This window comes from Triplophysa rosa, linkage group LG4 (genome assembly GCF_024868665.1).
Source record: "Triplophysa rosa linkage group LG4, Trosa_1v2, whole genome shotgun sequence".
In the NCBI taxonomy this organism is placed as follows: Eukaryota; Metazoa; Chordata; class Actinopteri; order Cypriniformes; family Nemacheilidae; genus Triplophysa; species Triplophysa rosa.
This window is the reverse complement of record NC_079893.1, coordinates 16,819,884-16,841,371: the sequence shown is the minus strand read 5'-3', so window position 1 is coordinate 16,841,371 and position 21,488 is coordinate 16,819,884. Positions and strand designations below refer to the sequence as shown.

Sequence of the window (21,488 nt, the reverse complement as noted above, 5' to 3'; positions counted from 1 at the left end):
TTACTGGTTCACATCAACTGCACTTCTATTTCTAATTTCTTTTGCTCTTATTCTTTTTGTACATACACTCACATTTTAAATCAATTTTATTGCTGTTTTATTGTCTCTTAAAATCTAAAATATTTGTGATCTTAAATCATTTGCATTTTAAAGATATGTCTTATTTCTCTCTGTCAATCATTTTATGTAAAGCACTTTGAATTTCCCTTGTGTATGAAATGTGCTATATAAATAAACTTGCCTTGCCTTGCCTTGCCTTGCCTTGCTGATTGAGTTATATTTGCAAACAACAAAACCACTGCAAACTTATAAATTATCAAATAAACTTACAGTGTAAGAGTTTATGCTTTCCATTACACTCCTGTAAGTGTCTGGCAACTCCTGTGACCGTGGAGTCTGAGGAGGAGGAGGGGCGGGGAAAACCCCTCGCCAATATTTTGAATTTGGACTGCTATACCAAGCTAACCGCTAGGTGTCAATGTTACATACAGCTCCTTTAAGTAAAATAAAAAATGTTCCTAAATAAAAGAAAAATGTTCCTAAATAAATATTCTATAAGGTTTATATATGTGTTATGCATTATATTTTATATATGTGTCTTATATTTTTAAATATATAAACTAGGGCTGTCAACGTTAACGCGTTAACGCATGCGATTAATTTTTGCAAATTAACGCGTGAAAAATATTTAACGCAATTAACGCAGCATCCGTTTGTTTTGACACTTTTTGTCTAGCGTTACATTATGTAATCACGCTCTTATTCGTGTACAGGCTTTTAAACCACTTAAGCGCGATTATAAACAGTTGCTTTGATGCGTTCAATGAAGATAGACAGCTTCTAAACTGTGGGACGCGGCAAAACGCAACGCGAAGTCCAGTCTGGTGTAAACAGTCATGGGCTGAAGGCTGCGTCAGTGAATCTCTGTCAGACAGCGCATCCATGTTAAGTTCTCTTTCGTGCTTGAATGGATAAAACCATACAAGATTATGTCAGAAAGCCCGTTTTGTCTAGCATTTTCTTAAGCAAGACTTCAAAGTGTAAAATAAAATCTTAAATGAATGCAAAGAGTTGTGAAAATGGGAGTGCGGTGACGGTCAGATCTGCATACTGAGACAGCTCTTAAAGGGGCCACGTTCTTAAAAGTGCTGCTGTGACTCCTGTCACTAATGTTAATCAAAGAACAAAATAAAAGAAGAAATCAATGTGATTTTGTAGCTTTAATGAGAATTCATCTGCGTTTAATTTATAATTTAGCATTAAAGACTGTAAAGTGTTTGAGAACTTCCTTCAATTTCTGTATATTTCATGATAGCTCTCAATTATATTGTTGAATGGCTATAATTAATGTTAAAATAATCAAGTTTAATAGAGACATCTGTTACAGTACTAATATCAACTCATAAAATGACGCTGTTAAAGAAATATGTTGTTTCTACATCAATTTGAAGATTAAATGTGAAATTATTCAAATGTAAAAGTATATTTTAAAATATTATTGTTATGTGTGATTAATCGTGATTAATCACAGAAAATGTGTGATTAATCCGATTAATTTTTTTAATCGATTGACAGCACTAATATAAACGCTATATATAAATGACCATAGACCGGCGAGGAACCATATGGTAACGTCATTGACCTTGATTTTCAACATAAAAATTATTCTTTCTTTTAAGTCACAAAAGTTAAAAAGTCTTGTAATAACTTCCAATAACACTCCAGGGTTGAAATTGAGAATTTCTAAGTATTTCAATGGTTGCCCTATAAAGGGTTAAAGGTGTGATGAACTGGGCTTGTTTATTGTTTTATACTGTTGAATGAAGTCTACTTATGACGTTCGCATGGTTTTTACATTCAAAAACATCAAAATCAATAAGCTATTTTCTACCAGGTTTTGAGGCCGGCTTCACAAATAATCGGTTTGAATGAGCGTTCCTATGAAGGTAAAAGTAATTCAACACATGTCAGTCAGGGTAATGTTTAAAGAATCGTGTACAAATGAGATATCTATGATCGTCTGGGTGCATGCATTAAAGTGTCTGATGTCTGCTTGACTGGCGCGTTATTGAACCAATCAGATAAGAGAAAATGATGAGTCATCAGGAACCTCATTTTATTGGTCACAAGAAGGTAGCCCCGCCTCCCCCTTCACGCTTGCAAACTCAAATTAGTGAGAGAATCGTGCCAAAAGTGTAAGCGCGAGATGGAACCATACACATCGGTTTATTGCAAGAAACAGTTTTCGCCTGCATAGGCAAGACGTTTGCAACAGATTTATTTTACACACACAAAGACAGGTTCTGCGCGATGAATCCGTTTTGCAGTTCATAACACCATTGTTTTTGCACGCACACCTCTGTTTACAGACTCGCAATGCTTTTGGCCGCATTTCAGCACAAAAAACGTGACAAAAGTGTAAGCGTGGAAAAAACGGAGGTCAGAAGAATACAGATCATAATTATTTGACGTAATATGAAGTTGCCGTTTCACAACACATGAATTACGCTTACGAAAAATGATACAATGCTGCAGCTCGATTTACACCTTTACAAAACTTTTTTGCGAATGCAAATTTATTTTACGCTTGCAATGTCACGTACGCTTTTACAAATGTTATCCTGCGCATGCAAATCTTTTTAGCACGATTTTACCTTCATACGTTCCGCCATGAAGACATGGAAGTAAACGCTCACTGCTATGATTGGATAGCAGTTTGCGTAGTAAACTTAGTTGGAGTCTTCTGCGACTTTGGTTAGACACATAATGTTAGGGTTTCACATTCGCCCTATTCGCACAGGACTAGTATTATATGGGGACCTCGTGTGATTTATAAATTACCTCCCCACATCTGTATTTCATGTGGCGCATTCGCACGGAATAAGTGAAGCCTGTGATTTTACTCAAATTTACTGACTTATTTCCCGGATGTGATGGCAAGGCTTTGCATATAGTTTGTATAGCCTATAGTTGTATGGTGTTTAATGATATCCGCATCTGTCAGCATTTGAGATCCGTGATCGCGAAACGGACATAAGATCACCACGATCACGAATCTAAAATGTTACAAGAGTTTCCATGATAAATAAACAAACGGGAGACTCCCGGTAATTTATGGATATGACCCAGCACCCGAAATAGTACAAAACACTTCAAAACAGCCTCCACCAAACGGTGGATAAAACCTTGAAAAATTATACAGTATATATCCGCCAAATCACAGAGATGCCGATTCGCACGGGACTAATATTATCACAGGACCTCAGTGTTCGTCAAAATATTGTAGGTAATTTGTGGGGGAATTTTTACTTTACAATCTACAGACATGGCCGATTCGCACGGGATTAAGATCACAGACAACCTCTGCAAGTATTACAAATGACTAGAGGGCCCCAGGTAAAACTAATCCCGTGCAAATAGGGCTATCAGGGCATATCAAGCGATCTCTAACAAAGCAATAGTGACGCATAGTGCAAATATGTTGTACTCACATAAGATTGCTGCGCCATTCCTATCAGATTCAATATTGACGGCACAGCACAGCTTTTTAATTTTAGTCTCTCCGCAAATCCATCGTCGACCTCTGCCTTGTTCACAAAGGAATCCGCGGTAATGTTTTACCAAAGTGAGCTGGAACCTCCTTAAAAATAATCTTCAACCACGCATTACTAATGTCGGAATCCGAAGGAAGGTTATGCAGCTACTGTGTTCTTCCACAACCAGGCACTGACTCCACAATATTTTGCGATCTTTAACGGCATGTTTATTGCTTTCTCGCTCTATCTATCTATCGCCCAACTTGTGTTACTTCAGTACTGTCATGCGCGAACCAGTGGGCAGGGCTAGAGAAGTAGTCGTTGATATTCTCCTATGGAGGAGAATAAGCGATCATAAGCAATAACATTGCTGACACTAAAGTCATATTAGAGGGTTACTGAGTTCAGGATAAAAGACATTAATCTACTAAAAGAAAGATCTGCAAGCTTTCATGACATTTCAATACATTTGTCTCTGTGTACTTTGTTATGTGAAACAGACAGCAATGACAGTAAATCACTGCTTCTCAGCCCTGTCCTTAAAGGCGGGGCGTCCGATTTCTTGTAGCCATTGTTGATGTTCAAATCACCAAAACAGACACAGCCCTACCCCCATCTTTCGCTTTCGTCTGCGCTTGGCTCGACTAATGTCTGTCCTGTGCACTGTGCACCTTACTGCTGATTGGCTACAAGGTTGTTTTGGTATTCGGCCGACTTTGTCAAAACATGCGTAATTCGGAAATCGGACACCCTGCCAGTGCAGGGTGTCCCTGCCAAATTGTTGAGGCAAATGTTTTTTGTGTGTGTGTGGCATATGCATGAACTTTTAGGACTTCAGCCGGCAAAGTTTATCCTGTCTGACTAGCGCGCATCCCATATTGTTTACAGTACGTGTTATGCACAAAGGCTGAAAGCAGTTTTTGTGGATGTTTAAGCACATGCGCGCCTACACTCAAAAAAATGTCTTGTTGGATTAACTTAATTTTATTATGACACCTATTTCCACACAATTGAATTAATTTATTCGAATTTAAGATTTACTTGTCTGCACAATTCACCCAGTTTAAATTCAGCTGAATGTAATTCCTTTGTGTTGAGCCAATTAAATTTGAATGCTTCAGTGATGTAAGCAAGATGTAAGGTAAGGTGCTAACAGGAAGCACCAGATAGTTTGCTGCATGACCACTTGCAGAGTATTTACTCACTGAGTAAGGCTGCATACATGAAAAATGGCATAAATGTGCTCGTCCCCAACCTCAGTAAAACCGTTACTCTTCACCACTATGGTAACCCCTCAAAAATCACAGACAACAGAAAATCTTCTAAATTTTAACATTACAGAACAGTAAACACTAACAAGTCTCTTTATCTTTCATCCTGCACAAAAACACACATACAATAACATTTAATTTTAAAATGTACTATCTAAATCCAGTCATAAGGGCAATGCATGCTGGGAACTCAGTCCACTGTGTAGTTTCAGTTAGTCAATGAAAATGATTCATGTTGTCCCAACACAAATGGAATAAGTTATGTCAAAGAGTCGCCTATTTATGTCAGTATTACACATTTCAATTGTGTTTGAACAAGAAACACAAACCAGGCACATGTTAGATACAACTATATTGATTAAGTTAAACAAACAACCTCCAACAATCACTTTTTTGAGTGTAACAGGGCTGTACAGTGCGACATATACGTATTTGTGTAGCAAGCATGCGATACAGTTTGGCAGGTGCATTAAACAGAGCCCATTGTTTGTGTGCGTCTGTCGTTGTGCTTGTTTCTGTGTGACGTTAATCAATAGCGCACCGCTATTTTACTTAGTTTTAGTCTATTTTGCGAGTGAAACTTGTTTTCCGGTTGCATTGAGTCCATATAACTAAATAATCCTGTTATTTAAAGTCACCATGAAACGGAAATTGCGATTGACTGCTTTTACGTATTGTTACGTGTATACGAGTGAAACGACATATGAAATGAGAAAAAAATGTAGGGCGGAGCTTTATTTTGCCCTTCCCTTTTTGATTGAAGTTGGGCCTGAAGAGGAGGGCTAAAAATGCCTGGCCATTGGACAGTCAGTATAGTCCTACCTCTTTTTTGTTGCTGACGTCATGTGGTGAAGAGTTGTTGTTGAGAGGGGGAGAGGAGCTTAACATTTTTGATTAAAGATTACAAGTGCAAATGATTTTTTTTTAAATAATGGTGTGCATGGATAAATCATTTATAATAATCACTGCAACACTGTGTAAAACACACAAATGTTCCTGTTTACATTTACATTTACATTTAGTCATTTAGCAAATACTTTTATCCAAAGCGACTTACAGATGAGGGAAACAATGGAAGCAATTGGAACAACATAAGGGCAACAAAAAGCATAAGTGCAAAAAGAAAATTGGTCTCATATAGCCTATCAGTATACAGAGCTAAGGTTTTTTTTTTTTTGAAAGTGTAGGAAAGAGATAGAGGTCAGAGCTGATCAGTCAGGTGTTGACGGAAGAGATGTGTTTTCAGACGTTTTTTAAAGATGGCTACAGAATCTGCTGATCTTGTAGCAGCGGGCAGATCATTCCATAAATGTGGAACCGATCCCGAGAAGGTACGTGAGAGAGATCTTTTACCATTTTTGGGATGGCACCACAAGACGTCGTTCGTTTGCAGAGCGTAGGGATCTGGCGGGTATATAAGTCTGCATTAGCGAGTGAAGGTTAGGGGGTGTTTGATTGCATGGTGACTTTAAACGTGCCATCTGGCTGTTCCGCGTGTCCGCAAGTGAATGAACTGCACAGTTTAACATGCTACACACGTGATTCTCATGGATTTGTCTGCGTCTGCGCTGTATATGGACATGAACACATTGGGGCGGTTTCCCAGACAGGGTTTAAGCCTAGTCTCAGACTAACTTAAATGTGAGAGATGCCTTGATCGAAAACAACTTGCACTGACATATCTTAAAATATATCACTGTGATTGTTTTGTCTCAAGATGCACACAGTAATATTTTTTTGTAAAGTATGTTTTTTAAAACAACTTAATTATCCTAATTTAACTAAGGCCTAGTCCTGGCTTAAGATAATCCTTGTCTGGGAAACCGCCCCATTAACTTTATCTCCAGAGTTGCTCTGAGAGTTTATTTCAGAACATTTTACTGACTGAAGCTATGTGAAGTGAAGCTACCAAACACACACTAAAGAATAAGCGTCTTCTGATGACCTGCCAAAATAAAAGTCTGGTTAACTACAGTAGTTTTATGTGGACAAATATATTACTACTTAATACTAAGAAAATAAAAACAGAACATTGAAAAATTAAAACTAATTTAGGTAAACTAAATGCATCATGCATAAGCTGAAGTCTAAAAAGGAAACAAATTAGTTGTTCATTTTAAGAGACCTGTCTTATTTTCTCTTGTGTATTTAGTATTGCTCTTTAATAAAGAAAAAGTACTTATCCGAATACTCGATTAATCAATGGAATGATTGGTAGAATACTCGATTACTTAAATAATCGATAGCTACAGCAAAGCAGCAAATGTTTTCTTTGGGTAATTTTCATATACTCATTTTATATACCTAGTATAGAATTATACATATTTTTTATAATTATACTGTGTGACATTGTAATGATAATTATTTATGTTGTAAGGAAAGTAGTCTGTGGCTTCAGAAATTTTATAAAGACTGATTTTTAAGGTCATTTTTACCCATATCTGGGGTCATACTTAGTTAAAAGACATTCGTGTCACTTTTCCACTGATAGATTTCAGCATCATCTACATTATGTTCAAATGTAATCACCTGAGTCAGCAGTAGAAAACCATTAAAAAACTAAAAAAGCAAAATCAAAGAAGAAGAAATTACACCAGGTGTGCTTGTAAGGATTGATGTATTGTTCCTGCTTTGCTTGGCTGTGCAGCTCCGAGGCATTAGAATAATTAACACTGGCTTATAATGACCTCTGGAGAGCAGCCACGAACAAAAGTGTCACATCACTCACTCACTCACTCACTCACTCACTCACTCACTCACTCACTCACTCACTCACTCACTCACTCACTCACTCACACACACACACGAACGAACGCGCGCGCACACACACGCACGCACGCACGCACACACACGCACACACACGCACACACACACACACACACGGCTGTGCATTATTGATGTGTCATGAGCACGGAGTCATGAGCAGTTGAGCACTGAGCAACTCGTTTTTTTACTTTCAACTGTCAAGTTAATAATGAATTTGTGCAATTTTTGTTCAAGAACACAGTAAAAGTTTATATTTTTATAATCTTTTTGGGGATTTAATAATATAGCATTAATATAAATTGTATTGCATTTCCTTTACATCACATTTTTTTAATAAAAATAATTCCCATAGTGAAACTTACTTGTGTGTGTAATTTAAAACACAGTTTGTTAATCTCGCATGTTATTGAATTATAAAGTATTACACCTAATAACCCCCTGAGTCCTCCTTTAACAACTGTGAGTACACCTGCTGTGTATTTCCATTGCATCACTACACTCTCACCTCTGCTGCGAGCATTAACCCTTTGTTGTGTGAGGGCACATTGGGATAGCATTTTAGTGAAATCACTTCCCTGTACACACAGACACGTGTGAAACGTTTAGGGTTCTGAGAGCAGCAAGTGAAGTGCAAAACTGACAACCCAAAATAGTTGTCAATAAAATAGGGACTCCCAAAAGGATGCTGCAACAGGTTTGGCAATTAGGCCATATATAGAATTTTTTTTGTTGCACAGGCAGGTACTACGTGTTCTTTCTTTACATATGTTAATGATTAAATACTTAAAAAGACACTAGTTATATAAAAATTAAGGTAGGCCTATTAAAAAAAATCCCGTAAAACTTTTAATATATATATGTAATGGCCATGCTGTAATGTCACATTATACTTAAACTTACTCAAATTGGCCTAAATATAAACTTGAAGCGTCGCCAAAAATAGCCAATGCAACATTTAAAAAAACGCACAACTAAAAACCAAAGCAATGATTCATAGCATCAGTAAATGATAAATACGAGCGCACTCTCACCTTTCTTAAACTCCTCCAGCATCGCATCAAGTTTTGTTTCGTTGAAAACGAAATGTAAAGGATGGCTGTAGAACTTAGTGATCGTCTTCAGCGGGGTGGAGTCGTCGGGATCCACAAATGCCAGGTCCTTCACGAATAGCAGGTCCACGATGTTGGATCTGTCCCGCTCGAACACCGGAATGCGCGTGTAGCCGCTCTCCATGATCTCACTCATTGTGTTGAAATCCAGCGTAGCATCGCTGGTGATCATGAAGCAGTCGCGCAACGGAGTCATCACATCTTCCACGGTCTTAATCCTCAGCTCCAATGCACCCTGAATGATGTTCAACTCCTCCTTCACCAGATCGTTGTACGGATCCGTGACCTTCAGCATTTCCAAAAGTTTCTCCCGATTGTACACGGTGCCGATCTCTTGTCCGAGTAGATAATCGAATAGTTTACTTACAGGATAGGACGCAGGAAACGTGAGCAGCATGAAGAATTTGGTCAAGAAGATTGTATTCGCACCTACAGCAAGACCGTGCCGTGAACATATAGCTTGAGGCACAATCTCCCCGAATATGACAATGCCGGTGGTGGACATCACTACAGCTATCAACCCCGAACCGGCAATATCATCCAACAAAATGGTCAAGGTGGTGTTCACCAAAACGTTCCCCAAAAGAAGCGAGCAAAGCAAATAGTTTCCTTGGCTCCTGACGGGTTCAATCTTCCTCGCGTAATTCTTCTCCTTTTCCGTCCCGCAGTTCTGAACGATCTGCAACTCCATGGGGTCGAGAGCCATCAGACCCAAGTTCAACCCGCTGAACATACCCGAGAGGCACAGCAACATTGAAATAAAGATCACCTGAAGCCAGAAAGGGAGCAGGAACTTTTTCTCTTCGACCACGATCACTTTGGTGTCCTCTCCGTCATGATAGATCCACGTGTTTTCTGTCCAAGGGTCGTGCATGCCAGCCACGGCAGGTGTGGAAGTGGCAAAGCACAGGTAGTACGCTTTGCTTCTCTCGGTCTTCCGCAGAGGTTTGACCTGGATTTCCACGACACCAGACGTCTTGCGATTTAAAATTATGTTGGGTAAGATCAAAATATCTGAAGTTCTAATGCCACACGGATGCTCCTGGCTCTTGTTGTCCCCCGAAGAGCTAACAATGTTTCCAATAACTCGACTTCTCTCGTGTTCCGTAAAGGCAATTTTGGACCAAGTCTCGTTGTTGATGTTTTGCCCATACACTCTCAGTCTCACTCGAGACCTCTCGCTGACCCGCAAATAGCCCTTATCCATAAAAGAAATGTCATCCGTATCCTCCAGTCTCAGTCCGATGATCACCGTCTCTTCTTCTCCTGCTTCTTTGCCACTTGTCGGAGTAATTAAATAACAGCTTGCAGTTAGAAAAATCAAAGTAAAAGCTCGGACCCGGCTAAGTGACGCCATTTTTTTAGGGGGTCGTGGAACCGACGGTTCTGCCATCGTGATAATGGACAGCCTCATGAATGAAAAGGGCTTTTAAAATCAGAGCCAATCGGAGTCCGGCTTCATCTTTGCTGCGCGTTGCCCTGACTCGTGCATCAGGTCTGAACTCCGCGGCTGAAACTGATCGCACTTGAGGGGGAGCAGCGCGAACTCGTGTCTCAACTGATGTCTCGGTGACAGGCGACCTCGCCACCCAATCCGGTGGCGCAGCTGGACGGGAGGAGGGTCCTCGCAGCTGGTTCAGCCAATGAACTCCATAAACGGTCACACTTAATGGAATGAGCGTGTGTGGAATTTACCTCGTGAATATGTTTCATGTTTTGGGAAGCAACTAGTTAACATGAGGTGACAGCATCCTTGATGGGCGCTGTAATGAGTAACAGGATCACAAGGGAACAACACACAGACGTTCATTCAGTCTACCTAAAGAAGTAAAAAAGTTCATTTGTGCATAGGTAATTTAAATACATTCCCTTCTGTTTTAAGGAATGCAAGAGATACAAACCCCCATGAAAATAGGCTCTGTAAAGAAATAGTCTTTATAGAGAGTACATTTGATCATTATCAGGGATCAGAGATCACTATGGTTGATTATGAATTTAAGATTTCACAATCAAACTTTAGGTAATTTTCAGCAGAGATGGGAAGTAACGAAGTACAAATACTTCGTTACTGTACTTAAGTAGATTTTTCTGGTATCTGTACTTTACTCCACTATTTATTTTTCTGATGACTTTTTACTTTCACTTCTTACATTTTTACGCAAATACCTGTACTTTCTACTTCTTACATTTTCAAACCAGGCTCGTTACTTTAGTTTTAATCTGTATTTGATGCACAATCAATATTATTTCTTGTCATTGCGTGACTTTTTCAACCTAATGATAGGTCTGCCTAAAAGCCGAAGCGCTGTGTGAGGTGGCCACTAGCCAATCAAATGTAAGAAGGCGGGAGTTACTGTTTACAGAGCAAAGCGGTGACCAATCAAATCAAAGAAGTCAGAGTAACTGTTCTCAGATCTCGAGCGTGATATTCTGCATCAAGTGGTGACTGGTGAATGGTAGGGTTTTTTAGCGCGAAAGGACCAGATTTTAAATATGTAATTTAGCTATTTAGCTATTCGCATGTTCTACAAACATATACTTCACGAAAGATGTACTGTAGTTCTTTCAGAAGTTAAGGCAGCTCGTTAAGGTAAGCGCATTATTGTTGCTGTTGTTCATTAGTATGTATGAATTGCATGTTTTTTGCTATCGTGGTGTGTGCGTTAAGTTCATGAACGAGTGAAAAATACCTGCTCATTGCGTTGCTTTCGATGAACTAATTATAGTGGGCACTTTTGCACAAAAATGCGCTATTTCCTGATTGCCATTTGAAGTGGTTTCTGGACATATCCTATTAGTCTTATTTTCTAATTTTCTTAATGCATTTGCCTTGTTTGATCTGTTTGATCTATTTTCCTGATTTTTATTATATTTTTTCATCTTGTCATGATTAAAATTATAAGGAAATAAAAAACGATCCTTATCAACGTTGATTGACATTGCAATAAAATACTATCACATTATTTTGGAAGTTAAAATTTTGGCTGGTTTTTGTTGGAGTGAGTAGGTTTTAGTGAGCCTTTGGGCTGGAAATCTCCACCTAATCTAGCAACACTGACATCAGTTTTAATGTTGAACGAGTGTAACGTACAATGTAAGAGGCTAAACATTTAATATTTTAAAGCGAGGCATAATTTCAAGAAATGTGTTTAACCAATCGAGAAAAACAGTAATGGTTACCAAGTAAATTGACTTGCCTAATTAATTATCTCTTTATTTCTCAGTTTTCTCTTTTTGACAAGATCTCCAAGTGTCTACAACCTTTGTATAATGATATGTCCATGAATGGTCTGTGCTTAAAATTTAAAGGGACAGTTAATCTAAAATTGAAAGCAGTGAAATTCTGTTATAAAATGTTTTGACAATCACAGTACCAAACAGTCATTTCCTGGCTATTACGCATCGCAGACATAGGCTAGTAGTCTAAGAAGCTGCCACGGACCAAGGCGGAAGGCAACACAAAGAATAGCTAAAATTATGGTTGAGAACTTGAGACAAAGGGAATTCTGTCACAATTATTATCAATACGCTTGTCCTTTACACTCTTATCTTACATCATAATTGTATTATAATTTGTGTTTTTTTCCACTACCTAGGTAGTGGCAAATAGATTTATTCCATCAGTCTTTTTTATGCTTGTGTTCTACATAATGGTAGTTCAGTTGTGAGGTACGAGCGTGACTCTAAAACAGGTAGTAGTATTGGCTACTTTTTACTTAAGTACATTTTAGAGCCCATACTTTATACTTTTACTTGAGTAAACAAGTTTAGTCAGTACTTCAACTTTTACTTGATACTTTTAAACATGAGTATCTGTACTTCTACTTAAGTAAGGATGTGTGTACTTTTGCCATCTCTGGATTTCAGGCAATTTGTTCAACCTTCTTTCTGCCATGTAAATCCTGTACATGTCTCTTGAAAAGCTTTACTATTATAAGGGGGTTCATAGACAAACTTAGGTTAGCAGCGTGTACCTTAGTTTAATTAGAACATTAGGTCGATTTATAACTCCTTAAAAAACATTACTGTGTGCATTAGACAAAATCATCAGAAAATATCCAAGTAATCATACAAAGTTAACACTGATAAATTATTTTATGGATCACTCGCTTTAAGCCCTCGGCTGTAGCATTACAGCTATACTATTCAGAATCAGAATAGAATAGAAGACTTTATTCCAATGTCTTGCACACACAAGGAATTTTCTTTTACTTCTAGTCACTTCCTGTTTGCTGAGAGCGCGTGGTTTGAGTCGGAGCTCTTTCAAATTTATTCTTAATACATCGTTTATTCTTGTTATATCTTAAGACTTGTGTTTTAAATTGTTATCCTCCGAGGGTAAAACATATCCTTAAATATATCCCATACCAAAATCGTATTTAAACGCACAGATAATTTATTTTTATCGGATCACTCGCTATTAGCCTCAGGCTGTTAGCATTCCCAGCCTGCCTGCTTACTGCTTAACACACTGTTCTCATTATTAAATCACTGATGGCTAATGTTTCAGATGTGTCTGTACCTCTGTGTGCAGATGAGGAAACGATCGCACTTCAGTCGGAACTGGAGGCTGTGGAGAAGCAGATCCAGGATCTACTAGAGAAGCAGTCACGGCTGCGAGAACGAAAAACGGCGCTGGAAACATCCAGAGCCGACGCTCGCAAATCCGCGGTAAGTTTTCATCGCGATTTTAATACTCCTTCCACTTCTACTCCGCGTGTTTCTCTGCACAGAGCCCAGGCTTCGAGAACACGGTCAGCCCAAATGAACTTCACTCCTGCACCGGCACAACCACGGCGAAAGGCGCGAGCCAGGACTGGAGCGATGACCCAACCGCCGCCACCGGTCTTCGAGATCCCGACCAGGAACCGCTTTGCCGCCCTCTGCGAGACGGAATGCAACGCTGTGGTCATCGGAGACTCAATCGTCCGGAACGTACGCGCTTCCTCCACTAAAGGTAAGGTGCACACTCATTGTTTTCCTGGCGCCCGTGTTCTTGATGTCTCTGCGCAGGTACCTGCGATCCTGAAGGACGATGCTAACGTCGGAGCTGTCGTGCTGCACGCGGGGGCGAATGACGTCAGGATGAGGCAGTCGGAGATCCTGAAGAGGGACTTCAGGAGTCTGATCGAGACGGTACGCAACGCATCGCCCACGCGAGGATCATCGTATCAGGGCCGCTTCCTACCTACCGACGAGGGAATGAAAAGTTCAGTAGACTATTTGCTCTAAATAAATGGTTGATGTCATGGTGTATTGAACAGAAGCTGCTCTTTGTTGATAATTTTGATCTGTTCTGGGAGCGACCTAGGCTCTTCCGCCCTGACGGCCTGCACCCCAGCAGCATCGGAGCGGTTCTTCTGTCTGACAACATCTCAAAGACGCTACGCACCGCTTGACTACGTCTCCCAGCGGTAAGTCAAAACTTAACCATAGTCTGTGTTCCTCCCACTCATCTGTTATAAATGTTACTGCTTCCAAATGCATAGAGACTGTGTCTGTCCCCCGAATAATACTACAAAATAACAAAATAGCCAAATCTCAGAGAAAAAATCTAATCGTGATTAAACCTGAGGACAATGTAATAAACGACCAAAACAAACTCATAAAGTTCGGCCTACTAAATATTAGATCACTAAATTCAAAAGCAGTTATTGTAAATGAAATGATCACAGACAACAATTTTGATATGCTTTGCCTTACCGAAACCTGGCTTAAACCAAATGATTATTACGGTCTAAATGAGTGTACACCACCAAGCTACTGTTATATGCATGAGCCACGTGCGGTTGGTCGAGGTGGCGGTGTCGCAACAATTTTTAGAGACTTTCTTACTGTAACTCAGAGAACGGAGCATAAATTTAAATCATTTGAAGTGCTTGCGTTGAACATAATTGTTCCAATGACAGTAAAAAACCATTGCTTTCTTGTACGTTGGCTACAGTGTATAGACCCCCTGGTCCCTACACTGATTTTCTGAAAGAGTTTGCGGACTTCCTATCGGACCTATTGGTTAACGTTGATAAAGTACTAATTGTCGGAGACTTTAATATCCACGTAGATAGTGCTAACGATGCATTAGCAGTGGCGTTTACAGAGCTATTACACTCTTTTGGAGTAACACAACACATCAATGGACCCACTCATCGATTTAATCATACACTAGACTTGATTATATCTCACGGAGCCGATCTAACCAATATAGATATTATACCTCAAAGCGACGATGTCACTGATCACTATCTTATAACATGTACACTGCGCACTGCAGAAATCAGCCGTTTAACTCGTTATCGACAGGGTAGAACAATTACCTCGACTACTAAAGATAGTTTCGCAAAGAGCTTGCCAGATCTGACTCCTTTAATAACCATACCAATAAATACAGAATCGCTCGATGACATGACCAGCAAATTGGGCACTATTTTCTCTAATACATTAGAAGCTGTCGCACCTATGAAGTCAAAAAAGATTAATGAGAAAAACGCAGCACCATGGTACAATAGCACCACTCGCGCCCTTAAAAGAGAAACACGTAAACTGGAGCGCAAATGGAAACAAACCCAATTAGAGGTCTTTAAAATTGCGTGGAAAGAGAGTGCAAACTGTTATAAAAAGGCACTAAAAGCAGCAAAGGCCGAGCACCTCCGTAACCTCATAGAAACTAACAAAAACAATCCAAGGTTTTTATTTAGTACAGTTGCTAAACTAACAAATAAACAGACTTCACCTGACCTGGGTATTCCGCCGCACCTTGGTAGCAATGATTTCATGAATTTTTTACAGAGAAAATCGAAAACATACGAGACAAAATAGTAAAACTCAACCTCCAAGTCTGTCCTATAAATTAGTACCAACCATCGCCCCAAAAGAAAGGCTACAGTGTTTTTCACCTATAAAACAGGAAGATTTAATTAAACTTATTGCAACATCTAAACCTACAACTTGCTTATTAGACCCCATACCAACTAAATTATTAAAAGAGTTATTACCCGTTGCAATTGAGCCCATTTATAACATTATCAACTCGTCAATTAATCTAGGCCATGTCCCAGGAGCCTTTAAACTGGCCGTCATTAAGCCTCTTATCAAGAAACCAAACTTAGACCCCAATGAACTAGGAAACTATAGACCGATTTCAAATCTCCCTTCCTGTCTAAAATACTAGAAAAAGTAGTGTCCACTCAGTTGTGCTCTTTCTTACAAAATAATGACATACACGAAAAATTCCAGTCAGGTTTTAGACCGCATCATAGTACTGAAACTGCACTCGTTAAAATTACAAACGACCTGCTATAGCATCAGATAAAGGTAACATCTCACTCCTAGTCCTGCTCGACCTTAGTGCTGCGTTCGATACTGTAGACCATAAAATACTTCTAGATCGCTTACACAATTATACCGGTATTCAGGGACAGGCACTACAATGGTTCAGATCTTACTTATCAGACCGACATCAATTTGTCCATTTAAATGGGGAATCATCAAATCTAACGCAAGTAAATTATGGATTACCTCAGGGATCGGTTTTAGGACCCTTGCTATTCTCCATATACATGCTGCCCCTTGGAAACATTATTAGAAAACATGGAATTAGCTTCCACTGTTATGCAGATGATACTCAGCTATATATCTCATCAAGACCAGATGATTCCTTCCAACTATCCAAATTGGCAGAGTGCATCGACGATATAAAGCATTGGATGACTTGTAATTTCCTTCTTTTAAATTCTAATAAAACAGAAATATTACTTATCGGACCAAAGACACGTGAGCAGAATATTTCGGATTATGACCTGCAAATTGAAGGCTGCACTGTTACTCCAACAAATACAGTTAAAGACCTTGGCGTTATATTAGACAGCAACCTGTCATTTAAAAATCACATCTCAAATGTCACAAAAACAGCCTTCTTCCACCTTAGAAATGTTGCCAAATGCGAAATATTTTATGTGTGGCTGATGCAGAGAAGCTTATTCATGCATTTGTGACCTCAAGACTTGATTACTGTAATGCACTGCTTAGTGGTTGTCCTGCATCATCAATAAACAAACTACAGTTAGTTCAGAACGCAGCTGCCAGAGTTCTAACCAGGTCCAGAAAATACGATCACATAACCCCAATGTTATCAACCCTTCACTGGTTACCCATTAAGTATCGTATTGACTTTAAAGTTCTTTTAATTACTTATAAAGCCTTAAAGGTTTAGCCCCTACCTACATAACAGAGCTTCTACCACACTACAACCCATCACGCTCTCTAAGATCTCAAAACTCCAGACTTTTGATAACACCTAGAATAACTAAATCCACCAAAGGGGGTAGAGCTTTCTCATACGTAGCACCTAAACTCTGGAATAGCCTCCCCGATACTATTCGAGGGTCAGACACACTCTCCCAATTTAAATCTAGATTAAAGACACATCTTTTCAGCCAAGCATTCACTAATACATAGCTAATGAACAGCAGCTACGCTAATTATTCTCTTTCTGTTTCTGCCCTCGCCTCGGGATGCCCATCCCGAGGTAGGGAGAGATTCCGCCAGGCCCAGATGAACGTCATATGCCCATCCACAACTAGAGATTACGCCAGCTACATCTGAAAATCCCGTGCCATCCTCCTGCGAGAGCCTGCGGACTGACTGACCATCCAGCTCCATCCAAGGCAATTCCATCACCACCCAAGAAAAAGGCGACCATCTGGCCGGCCCAGCTCAGACAATTCCATCCCCAGCCGAGAGCAAAGACGGACTACCTGTCACATAAATGCTAAATTTACAATACTTGGTATTTAATGCTAAACTTACATCACACGACAGCAGTTTGAAGTTATGGCTGCACTCAGTGACTTTGATTGGAGGTAGCTGGGTGGGTGTTGTGGGGAGTGGGGGGGCTTGTTGGTTGTGGTTCGGGGCGTTTCATTTGTTGGGATGTGTGGATCTGGTCTGGTTGGTCTTGTTTTGTGGTCGATGTCGGACAACAGAGGAATAAAGTTAATTATGCCATTACTACTTTTCCCTGGTTGTTCCTCTGTTGTCTGTTGTTGATCGCGGAATGAGACCGGGTTGGACCTGCACGGTTTCGGCGGGTGGGGCTTCCTGGGTCGCGGCTCGTGGGCTCTCCCTGTTCTTCGTGGACGTTGCTCGGTGGCTTTGGTCGGGGTCACTGAGTGCAGCCATGACACGTCAGAGGAGATCTGGCCCTCCCGGCTGAGCCTGGTTTCTCCCGAGGTTTTTTTTTCTCCATTATTCAGCATTGGAGTTTGGGTTCCTCGCCACAGCAGAGCAGTGCAGTGTTGGCTTGCTCACCGGGAGACTGCATTTATTTATTTATTTATTTATTTATTTATTAGATATTATTTATTATAATGATCTTGCTTGGTCTATAAACACCATGCACTGTGCTGTGTTTTACCTTTCTGTGTTTTTCTTATTTGCTCCTGTAAAGCTGCTTTGGAACAATGCACATTGTGAAAAGCGCTATATAAATAAAATTGAATTGAATTGAATTGAATTGAATTCATCCTATGAACGCAAAATAAAAATATAGCTGCAAGCAGCAATTACGGGGTCAAGCTCTACAAGGGCACAAAGGGAAATACATGTGGACATTTCTGAAGATTAGTTTCTGCACAGCAGATATGTAAAAGCATAAAGAGCACAATATAATAGCTTATAACTTTTGGCGCTGTCACCAAACTTGTGTGAGGGGAACAAGAGGTTCCAGTGATGATCAGGCCCAGATTAAGAATTCAGGGGCCCCTGAGAAAAAGTGTCTTGTAGACCCCCCATACACACGTCGTGCGCACAATAAAGTTTTGAATTAGCCTATAGGGTCTACATATAGGAAACACCTCTATTTTATACAGGAGTACATTGCGAGTTACAAACTATGATCACAACCTGAAGGACATCATCAACACCTGTACAGATTCTCCATCAGGATTTACACCGCATGATTGCAACAATGCTGTCCTGGACCAACAACAACAATATCAAGACATTTCCCTGCATACTGTAACTCACTGGCATTTGCAAGCACACACTGCCTCACCTCCACCTATTAATTCAGTTCTATCAGATTCTTCCATAATTCACACACAAACATGCCGGATTCACAAAACTGTTCTTAAGAGAAAATATATTAACTTTATTAAGATAAATTATAGGATGTTCTTAAGAATATTCTTAAGTGTAATTCTCAAATATTTTCTTAAAAAATATATTCATTTTTCTAAGAATAAAAGGGCAGACTTTGTCAAAGATTATACAAAAGAGTATTTCGTCCATTTGTTAAACTTTAAATTTGTGTAACAAGCACATCGCGACTTACGTTCTTATGTAAGCATGTAATGTGTTAAACGGCATACACAAATATCATATGTATACGTCTTTAGCCTATATCTAACGAGTCTGTGTAAGTAAACATTTTGCAATGTACTGTATGTAAAAGCACTCTGGATTTTCTAATAACGAAGGCTAAAATCGGTAAAGTAATTTAACGTTCTGTTTAATTCAAAGGCCACTAGGTGGCCACCATCTTTTTTGGGTAAGGTATGTTTGATAGTTTTTAATCATTAAAACTATTACTGAACATCAGAAAATGCTAAATTCGGCAGTTCACATTAGGTTTGAAAAGTACCATCTAGCTTCGTTAGATTTGGTTAGCTATCTGTGTGCCCACGTTGTTATAACTTACAGCTTTTTAATAATTAAAACATCCTTTTTTGTCAGCATTTCCTCTGAAATTTGTGACTTTCGACTTAGTTCGGTACGCATCTTTATATCAGTTTAAGGTCGACACGCGAGCATGTCAAAAAGCAAACATCCAGCTAATCCTTTTTTTTTTTTAATACATACGACTAATGTTCGGTCACGGAACATAGTTTTAAGAGTCTTTTAGATGAGAATGTAGTTGTTTAGACCTCAAATACGTGATTTACATATAAACATAACGCCTCTTTGAGAATTTGTTAAGATGCTGTCGGAGATGTGAGCTTCAGGCTGTCAGCAGTTGTTCAGCGCTCGTGGCTCTGCTGAGAACAGCTTAATCTCGACCAGTGCTTCGGGAATATGCCACTGGCTCTTATAGTGGTTAACTGTGTGATATAATTAATTTTGGGTATATGGAACGAGCAATCATTGGTCTTTATATTCTTCTAGGTGTTCCTGAGTTAGTCTAATTAGTTTAAATGTTGTGTTAAAGTTTATAATATTTTATTTTTTTAAGGCTATATTTAACTTTCTGTAATAGAGCTCTAGAACTCACAGCCTCTGCCACTTTTCTTTTTTTTCCACTGTCAGGGTGCAGAATAACAGTTAATAACAATGGGTCATTCTATTCAAGAGAAAGAAGAATGGAACTTGGATGTCCTGATACCAAGTTTAAAGGTAAACTTTATTTAGCTAAAATACAAATGTATTTCTTTACATGTTCATTATAACCCATTATGCTCTGGGTACACTCTAAAAAATGCTAGGTTATTTTTTTAATCCAACCACGGAGTTAAGCCTGTTGGGTCATTTTGTTGGGTTATTTTCTCAGTGTTGGGTTGTTTTTTGTGTAACCTAACCGTTGGGTTACTGGTTGGGTCCAGTTGAGTGACAGTTGAGAGAGTAAACCCCTCCCCCTCCTCGACGCCTCAGAAAACTATACCGCCGTGGCCATTTTGAATCACCTCAGAAGCTGAGAGGACAGCAGTTATCCGAAGAAAAAAGGTATGTTTGAGAGTTTTTAATCTATAAAACTATTACAGTACATTACAAAATGCAGAAGTATGCAAAATTCGTCGTGTCAAAAAGTAAACGTTCATATTTTGATGGCAACTGTCATGGTGGCCCAAATAGTAACAGGAACGTTAGCTTATCTATCAAGCTAATTGATCATATTTTTATAAATACTACTATTATTCTGTCACGGAACATAGTTTTAAGAGATTTTTAGACAAGAATGTAGTTGTTTAGACCTCAAATGTGCTATTTATGTCACGGCGGGGAGGACAGGTAAGGGGAAGAACCCAAATGCAAGCAGGCAGTGAAGGGGTTAATGAAACAAGACTTGAAAGACTTGAAACAAGGCTGGAAGGCCGGCTGGGACGCCGGCTGGATCACCGGCTGGGACGCCGGACTGGACACCGGACTGGATGCCGGCTGCACCGTACTGGACGCCGGCTGCACCGGACTGGACGCCGGCTGGATCACCGGACTGGATGCTGGACTGGACACCGGCTGGGCTGCCGGCTGGATCACCGGCTGGGCTGTTGTCAGTGACCCCCTCCTCGACTTCTTGGACCGGCCAACTCAACATGTGGCCGGCTGCAGAGAAGCGAGGGGAGACCCGGCTAGCTCCGTGCTGGAGGAGTCGGATGGGGAGTCCCACGACTCTCTTCTCCTTCGCCTCCCCCGGAGGCTGGTAGGGCTAGGAACCGCAGGGCTTGAGGAGGGAGGAACTGAGTTTCCCAGGGTGGCGACCGCCACTACACAATCCTCCGGAATGGGAGGTAGGCAGGAACTTGAGGAGCCTGGATGGTCGCTGGAGGAGAGGTCATTAACCATCTCCTGGAATGACCCCCTGACCATCCTCTCTCGATCCTCCAGAGATGGAGGGTTGACCAGGCCCGCAAGGAAGAAGGCGTTCAGAATGACCTCGGGGAGAAAGCCTCTCCTCCTTGCCGATGCCTGGGCATACTCGGCGAGGGCCCGATCGCCCTGTGGAGGAAAGGACCGTCGCCCCTCTGGATCCTGGCAGTGGTCGACTGCCACCAATTGGCCAACTCCCGCCTGGTAGAGGCCGAGGTGTTGCCTGCTGG

The 21,488-nt window shown here is 40.2% G+C and overlaps 2 protein-coding genes across 9 annotated transcripts in view; one reads left to right on the top strand and one right to left on the bottom strand.

The window, feature by feature from the left end:
• Positions 1 to 10,509, bottom strand: part of cnnm2b (cyclin and CBS domain divalent metal cation transport mediator 2b) — a 132,140-nt gene extending 121,631 nt beyond the window's left edge. For 2 of the 6 annotated variants that reach the window (XR_008962755.1, XM_057330986.1), the window contains exon 1: positions 8,605 to 10,507. Coding sequence is in view for 4 of the 6 variants with exons in the window: in XM_057330986.1 (XP_057186969.1) it covers positions 8,605 to 10,096 (1,492 nt within the window). In the remaining 2 variants the exon portion in view is untranslated. Of the gene's footprint in view, positions 1 to 8,604 lie in introns of all 6 variants that reach the window. The other 4 variants (XR_008962754.1, XM_057330989.1, XM_057330985.1 and 1 more) reach the window with 4 other exon arrangements.
• Positions 10,510 to 12,904: 2,395 nt separating this feature from the next.
• On the top strand, positions 12,905 to 17,539 carry LOC130552614 (uncharacterized). Of its 3 annotated transcripts, XM_057331003.1 has the most exons (4): positions 12,905 to 13,353; positions 13,416 to 13,617; positions 13,696 to 14,096; positions 17,211 to 17,539. In XM_057331003.1, exons 1-3 carry the CDS (start codon positions 13,177 to 13,179, stop codon positions 13,722 to 13,724), a joined length of 408 nt encoding a protein of 135 aa, XP_057186986.1. In that variant the 5' UTR covers positions 12,905 to 13,176; the 3' UTR covers positions 13,725 to 14,096; positions 17,211 to 17,539. The 3 variants fall into 3 exon arrangements, with proteins under 3 accessions (XP_057186986.1, XP_057186985.1, XP_057186984.1); XM_057331002.1 differs by having other exon boundaries at positions 12,905 to 13,617; positions 17,211 to 17,533; XM_057331001.1 differs by having other exon boundaries at positions 12,905 to 14,096; positions 17,211 to 17,522.
• The last annotated feature ends 3,949 nt before the right edge of the window (positions 17,540 to 21,488 follow it).

What these genes read in the sequence shown, in the direction of transcription:
- LOC130552614 (XM_057331001.1), top strand. Translation starts at nt 13,177, where the DNA reads ATGGCTAATGTTTCAGATGTGTCTGTACCTCTGTGTGCAGATGAGGAA.